At 35.8% G+C, this 8,042-nt stretch overlaps 1 protein-coding gene and 1 long non-coding RNA gene across 2 annotated transcripts in view; one reads left to right on the top strand and one right to left on the bottom strand.

Moving 5' to 3' along the window:
• LOC106126053 (uncharacterized) overlaps positions 1-4,388 on the top strand; it is a 5,536-nt gene extending 1,148 nt beyond the window's left edge. Inside the window, exons 2-4 of the long non-coding RNA XR_001228308.1 lie at positions 1,613-1,689; positions 3,039-3,123; positions 4,328-4,388. This is a non-coding gene — a long non-coding RNA (uncharacterized LOC106126053). The remainder of the gene's footprint in view (positions 1-1,612; positions 1,690-3,038; positions 3,124-4,327) is intronic.
• Positions 1,484-8,042, bottom strand: part of bru3 (CUGBP Elav-like family member bruno 3) — a 385,675-nt gene continuing 379,116 nt past the window's right edge. Inside the window, exons 8-15 of the mRNA XM_013323499.1 lie at positions 6,423-6,581; positions 5,824-5,950; positions 4,858-5,031; positions 4,380-4,472; positions 3,051-3,128; positions 2,138-2,314; positions 1,788-1,954; positions 1,484-1,671 (exon numbers count right to left, since the gene is read on the bottom strand). Coding sequence (XP_013178953.1) covers positions 1,827-1,954; positions 2,138-2,314; positions 3,051-3,128; positions 4,380-4,472; positions 4,858-5,031; positions 5,824-5,950; positions 6,423-6,581 — 936 coding nt within the window. The 3' untranslated portion in view covers positions 1,484-1,671; positions 1,788-1,826. The remainder of the gene's footprint in view (positions 1,672-1,787; positions 1,955-2,137; positions 2,315-3,050; positions 3,129-4,379; positions 4,473-4,857; positions 5,032-5,823; positions 5,951-6,422; positions 6,582-8,042) is intronic.

The following is an 8,042-nucleotide window of genomic DNA, read 5'->3' as shown; positions in this document are numbered from 1 at the left end:
ATTGTCTGTAGAAATTACGCTAGTTTTTTTTTTGTATTATGATCGCTCGCGCACCCGCCACTGTTGGCTCCCAGGCGCGTTACCTCACATTTATTGTATTTAACACCTTAATACGAACTATTTTAATATTTGTATAGACACACATGAATACACAACTAAAGCTGAATAGCGCGGGCTCAGAAATTGACTTCGCATTTAACATTTATGCGTATGGACCATTTGATTATTATATTATTTACAAACATTTTAAAATGCTGAGCAATTTACTTGTACATTTGATCTTGTGCTATATATAGACAATATATTACTATGTATTTACAGATAGTAAACTCGCAAAGAAATGCTTCAAATTGTTCCATACATACATATACATTAGACGTGTAGTTACAATATATTGCATCACAATTTATTCTAATAGTTGTAGGAAAATAAAATCCTTCAAAGCGAGCGGTATATTAAAGCATAATCCAACAAACGTCGATTAACACGAGCGGCCTGTACAATTCTTTTTGTTGATATAATACCTCTTTTCTTATCACAGCCCATTTGGAATTTACAACACATAATACGTTCTCTTGAAACGAAGGCCTTAAGTATTCGGCTTTATGGAAGTGCACTTTGATTTGTACACAGCGTTATTAAGTACATTTAATATAATGTCAACAATATCTTCTTTATCATAATGTTATAACATGCAAGATTTTGCCTCACTGGTCGTACCAGAGATAGATAACAATTAAATAAAAATAATTTATTATATTTTCTCTTCCCAATGCTTAAGAGAAAGTTTAAAAAAAATTTGGAACAAAATCTATTTTAATTAAATTAAGAATTATCAATACAAATTATAGCTAGAGTAAAAACTATATTTGATAGTTTACCATCCGTCTGTAATGTTGGTACGACCGGGCATTTATCTTACGTGTCACACAAATAATAAAATTTAACAAAATATATGATATCATACTCCGATAATGATAAACTTATATTATCGTGGTCTAATACGGCCTAGGGAGACAACAGTGCTCGCGACGCCGGGGCTTGGGCACATCTTTGCTACAATTAACTACGTCTAAGAATGAACGCAGCGACGCGCCATAGACAACCACCTCAACAACGACCTCTACACTACGAACGGAACAACGAAAGAGACAAAGACGCTCGTCAAACCCCGGCGCTACAATTATTTATGCAATATACAATAATTAAAATACATTTTTTCTTACATTTTCAACTTACTTAATAAATTCAGTTTGGCTTTTTTCAAGCAAATAACTAGTTTAATAAATTTATGTTAAAAGTTTCATTTAAACGTTAAGTACTTAGAAGTAGAAGTATGATTACGAATGACGAAATTTTATAACGTGTCATTTTATAATAATAATAATTTAATCAAAGTTAATAAATTGTATATATAATAATATAATAGAGTAATTTAATGATTAATCAATAATGATAAGAATGAAGCATTCCTACGCGCCGATCGATAAATTACATTTAACTAAGTTAATATATTAGCCGAGTGGGCTTGCATAGGTTTAGGTTAGTACTGTAGGTAATGATATTTACTATACTATGTTAAGTGTATTAAATTCCTTGGAATTGTTGATAGAACGCGAACAAGAGCGCCTCTGGCGAGAGGAACATTCCGGCCGCCGCCGCCGCCGCCGCCTGGAACAGACCACATTCGTAAGAACATGTACCATTTATGTGTACCATTATCATTTATAGGAATTAAATGGTCCTCTTTACCGGACAAATGGACTCCATTGTCAATAGATACATACCATGGGCACGACATAAGCGCGCAGGGACGGCGTTTTGGGTTAGTAAGGCCGATTGGCGTCCTTGGGTCTCTTCAGCTGGACCTTTAGTCGTTTCATCCCAATTTGAAACCCATTCATTGCCTGGATAGCAGCCTGGGCAGATGCTGGGTTGTCGAAAGATACGAATCCTGAAAGCGGAAATATATTCATGAAGTCCTTCGAAAGAGTTGTATTTGACTTCAATAAAATACACAAGAGACGATAAAAAATAATTTCTAATAGAAGAAAACTACAATATTTTACACGCTATCGGATGGATTCATGTGATGTAAGAGTGATACAAGATTGGCACTTTCTATTATATTACTTACCGAAGCATTTGCTCTGATTGGTGGCACGATCGATAAACACCTTGCTACTGATTACGTTCCCGAACGGCAGAAACATCTGCATCAGTTCCGCATCACCAAACTCCTGCGGCAGGTGGTAGATGAAAAGATTGCAGCCCTCAGGCCCTGAGATGGAACATCCTGGGAACATAAGAAAATCTTTAAAGAACTCACAAATCTGCCTCTGAACACAAACATTGGTGGCTATGTTATCTTATAGAACTAAATCTACGATTACAGAACATCGAAACATTGAACACAGAAGACGACATACAATTTCAATAATAATAGCAACAAACATTCCACAGTTACAATCAGACACATATATTGAAGTAGAGACGTCTTGCAGGAACACAGCTCTTGAAGAAAGATACTATTACTTTGTTGATGGAAAAGTTATTTCTATTAAGAATGAAACAAAAACAAAGAGAGATAGAAGAGAATTTAATGCAAGCTAGAAATAATTAACTCTGAAACAGTAAGATTGAATTGAGGAAAAAATACTATTATTACGAAATATCTAAATTGAAGAACAAAAGATGAATAATGAAATAAATTTTGACAAAACTCTTTATGCTATTGTAACCAGTACATTACTAGGTATGGGTAAAAATTGTTGCTCCTCAATTAATAGATAGAATATTTTAGGAACGCCAATGAATCAAGACACAATTTAAGTAATAAAATTTAGATATGTTAAAATTGAGGTGGACAGAAATTTGAATCACAACAAATGATTGATTCTTGGTGGTAACAAGAATAAAAGGGACAAAATAGAATTAACTATTCCAAATGATTGCTGGAAAGATTCCGCTGATTGCCTTCAGTGATAGTAAAGATGGCTCCATCGCAGTTATGGTAGCTAATGTAATCTTCGTCTCAGGGCTCCACTTACCTTCTCTCTGCGCTGGTGCTATGGTGGACATCGGAGGTGGAATAGGCTGCGGAAACTGCCCATAAACCGCTGGGTAAGCTGTCGAATATCAATTTGCACATTTCACAATGAACACCTATTATATTGCACGACGCACATGCAACAAATAATAATAGATACACAGATTATAAAGCATTTGCTACTTATTTAAATATATTAAGTATATAATAATATTATTTTTATAACTTGAGACTTTATTCACTGACTTTGGTATAAATAAATAAAAGTTTTTGTTTAAACATACTGTAATATGTATAGATTAAGAAAGTTTGATAAAAATATTTTATTCAATATTTAAATGCCAATTATTCTCTCACCGATTTATTGGATAAAGAAAATATATATAATATATAATGGGTACATAAAATACAACAAATAAAATAAAGATGTAACAGTTTAATATGATAAATAAAACATTGATTACGCAACTACTGGAAGTGAGCGCACGATATTCAACATCTTTCTGTAGCGTGCTATATGAACCAACAGAGCATTACACTTTCGTTATATCTTAACATTGAACAATTTATAACATCCTTTATGCACATTACAAGTAATCGTCCTTCAAATACCAAAAGTCCTTTTAAAGCTTTAATTTTTATACATTGTAAGGAAGTTTTGAGGAACTTTTGAACTGAAGATCGATTAATGTTCAATAACATTTAAAAGCTCTATCAACTACTGCATCATAACAATTAAAATAAAACTTAAATAAACATTTCGATGAACAAGAGCTGAGCAATTTGATTTAAAGTATGTATTTAGAAATCATTGGAAGTCAAATCGTATCGTCAATGTTTTTGCGTATCTAAGAATAAATATCGCGATAAAATGGACGTCGATAAAGTCGAACACGAAGGGGAGATGAGAGACAATTAGGTTGTTGTTGGGAAAAGTAAAATTTTTGTACAACCTTTGCGGATACAATTTGTATCGGAGTAAAGCAATACTTTGTTTAATTTGTCAGATGTCAAATTAGGGTTTCGGTTTGTTTGTAAGTCGAGTAATGCGAAAATTTGCTCAAAATTTTTCAATATAATTTGTTGCGCTTCAATCGTGAATACTTTTTTGGCAATCTATCAAAAGGTTAATTTGGAATGTTGTTGCAGGGGGATTGTATTTTGAAAATTTATTGTTCTACCTTGTTATGACATATTTTAGTAATTTGTGATATCTTGGCAGCTCTCAAGATTTTCGATTAGACAACCTACTGGTAGTAATTAAAGATTTTAATGTAGATAAGAGTACTACAGACGAGAAAAGCAAGCGTTTTGTGCGTGCATTACTCACCGACGCCGGGGAAGGGCTGCATGCCGGAGAAAGCGGCGTGCTGCAGCGCCGCGGCTTCGCCATTGGCCAGGCCCTGTGCCGTCACTGGGACAGCTGGAATAGTTCAGGTCACAGAATGTTTCATTACCGTCATGAACCAAAACTATGGGCTTACTTAAGCGGTTGGAAAGTCAGAATTTAAAAAACCAAGTTTGTCAGTTAAGAAGAAAGATTGAGACCTCCAAGAATAAGAAAACGACAGAGACGAAGAAAATAATTTGAGAAAGAGCTACTCCTACTAACGCTGCCTTAAGCTTCCATCCATTATACCGTCCATGAAAAAGTCAAAAGCAAAGCAGGTCATGGTTCCTTTGTATTCTCTTAAAAAAAAAAACTACTTTCATGTTACAAAACCACCGATAGGATTTAATTGAGCAAGTTATTTTACCTTTTGTATTTCTTTACAAGCAGAGTATTTTGCAAAGGTATAGTAACTTACGTCCAGTGAACGTCTGGTGGATGCCGTTGGTGTAAACGGCATCCTGCGGTGGTGGCTGGCCGTTGGTCTGCGCAGCCATGCTGAAGCCAGGCATGGTGGGCGAGGGCAGAGACGGCAGGGCGCCGCTCAGCGGCTGCCCGCCGCCTGTGCCTATCGCCAGACCGGAGAAGTTCTCTGCAATAAACAACTTGAGTTATTTGTGAAATTACTATTTGTAATTAAATTTTAAATTTAAATATAATTTAAGAAAGAATAACTTTCACTGGTTTACTAGCAACTGTAATATGGACAGTATAATTAACATTGTTTGTTGGTTTTAACGGCTTTGAAAAAAAGAGAAAAACCTCTTTGCTGATAAATTTCTTATTACCTGACTAATTAAGAAACTTATGAAGTCAAATCAAAGTTCCTCAGTAAGACTCGGGGAATGAAGTTAAAAACTAAATAAAGATTATTTACAAAGGCTTCTCTTTTCAAATGTTCTACGTCTTAACCCTTTCTACCTTAATTGAAGTATTAAAAATTTCTTTTTGAAAAAAAGCAATTTTAATGATTAAGTCGACGTAAAAGTACAAAATATTGTTTGAAGTAAAATTAAGTAAGAAACCTTTTCTTTTGGCAAATATTTCTTTAATTACTTAGTAAAAGATCTAAAGGTTTCAAGAGCCGACTTGATTGTCTCGTCCCAGACTTGTTGTCGAACAACTTTGTTCACTGCCTTTTTAATTCATAAAAATAATAACATGAAAATTCCCATAAACTACCAAATACCTACTATTAAGGGTATATTAAAGAAGTACTTAAATATCAATTTTGATATTTAACTAACTGTAACTCTATGACTTCTTATTCCAAGAATATAAATACTGTAGAGGAATAGTTTTTTATTGCTTCATCATCATTAACAGCGTAATCTGACCAGATGTGTTGATACTCTTCATATAAATGTATAAACAGTGCTGATACCGGAGGCGGGAGGCACGACCGAGTTTGGCATGCCGTTGAGCGCGTGCGAGGCGAGGCTCATGGGGCTGAGGTAGCCTTGCGCCGTCGCCGCCACCATCAGCGCTGCTTGTTGCTGTGGGATTTCAAACTTTATACAACAATAAATATTAGTTCACGACCACTTGGGTCTTTTGCAATATAGGGTTAGGAAGAATATTGGTTTGGAAGGAATGTTAACACAAGACATGTTCCTAAAAGCATAGAACCATACTCGTATTTTTTATTTTGACGGCCAGAATAATGCACTTTTTACATTATTAAGCTTAACTATGATGTTCATGATAATACGAAATCATCACTATTTGGCAACGTTAGAGCTCGCAATAACATCTTTTGCATAAGTGGTATAATATCATGACCACATAGAAAACAGCCGTGAAGTGGAAGGAATTCCGCGTTTCGTCTGATGAGCGCGCACCATTTTGATGAAAAAGAAGGGGAAATATAAAGTTTCTGTGCGTTCTTCCTCTATCGATTAAAGGAAGGCAACGCATCTGAAAATGCAGATATCTATGGTTAGCGGTCACTTAAAACGGATGAAAAAGTAGTGTGAGTGATACCTGCTCAGTGATGACTTGCGCGTAGGTGCCGTACGCGCCGAACTGGTTGAAGACGAAAGGATTGAGCAGGCTCATGTTGCCAGCCATCTGCTGCATGCGACGAAGCTGACGCTCTTTTTCAGTGTCCGCGAACTTCACCACCAAGCTCGAGGAGGCACCCTACGACAACAAATTCTCAGATAAATAAATTGGAAGGTAGTAGTTTTGCAATTTTATTCGTCATGTCTTACATTTTAATAAAGAACGGGGATGTACCCTTCGCCTATGGTTACAGTTTTTGTCACCTCTATAAATACCTTTAACTTCTAACTAAATTGTCTTTATTTCATGACTCCCATTTATTTTTTATTTTTACTTCTTATTTCATGCCATTCGGTAACTTTTCAACAAATCCTAACTGGCAGCAAAAGTGCTCCAAAACAGGCATTTAATAATTACAAGGCAAACGCTTCCAACTATGAAAGGCAAATGTAACGCGAGGGAAAGAGGCTCTTTAAAAATGAAACCCCCATTAGGTCGACAAAGGCGATTCCGTTCTCTGGGAACGACAATGCGGGAACTAAACGGCAAGCGCATTCATTATGTATTTCCCAGGGCAAAAATACGTGAAGCCAGCGTAGGCCCGGCGAAGCAACAAGTCGCTCCCCTCTACACTGCAACAAGTATTGGGCGGACATCCAAAAATGCATCGAGCCTGCGAAGTTAGCCCGTAGAGCCTGCGCCACTTCACTGATGTTAAGTAGGGGTAATTGCCCGGCTGTTGGCGGTCCACTTTCTTGTTTATTGTAGTGAAACTTTGTTTTAGGTATGTAGTTTTTAGTGCTTCTACTTCTAGCAATACAGTTATAGTTTTGTTACTTTACGATAGAAATACAAAGGCATATGTTTGATATTATCATGATTTGTTGGATTTGTAATTAAAATGCCGTCTATACGCAATACAGGACATGTTACTTGCCGTGCTTTTCTGAGACCAAAATCACTGTATAGACATTTTTTGCGAAAAGGCATTTCCTACTAAATTAAAATATTTCTGGACACTTCGTTAAGTGGCAAAAATATTTGTTCGTATGAAAACTTGTAAACTATAAATAATTAGTTGTATCTCCGGTCCGTACCTGCGAGTTCACTTGTTATTTATAACAGAAGTCTGCAGGAAAAGCGCACAATATAGTTTCGTAAGTCGTTTAAACGTTATCACGGCTTTGTTTCATAAGGTTCGCTTCGCTTAAATCCAGCCGATTCCCCAGCGGGCTCCCTCGGGAACGAGTTATAGCTTACGACCTAGTTTAAGAATAACGTTCAATCGTCCTCTACAGACGTTAAGGTAAGACTTGATTATTGCAAAAGGTAATTATTAACGGCCTAACACTTGAGGTACCATGACTTTTGTATAACATCTAGATAATCTTATAAATGTAATTTTTGGAACAAAATTATATCATCTTGGTTACCATTTGGTCATTACGGGGAGTAAATTTTATATTGCATAATAAAGCTGTTTTAAAGACTCAAGTACTCTAACAATATTTTTAAATATCGTATGTTGGTATTCAGTATATCATTCTTAATCTGGGGCACTGGGACAGCCCCCACCATTGTAAACGGCTATGATAATAA

The sequence above is a fragment of the Papilio xuthus genome, unplaced genomic scaffold (genome assembly GCF_000836235.2).
Source record: "Papilio xuthus unplaced genomic scaffold, Pxut_1.1 DF828952.1, whole genome shotgun sequence".
Taxonomy (NCBI): domain Eukaryota; kingdom Metazoa; phylum Arthropoda; class Insecta; order Lepidoptera; family Papilionidae; genus Papilio; species Papilio xuthus.
This window is presented reverse-complemented; position numbering and strand designations above follow the sequence as displayed.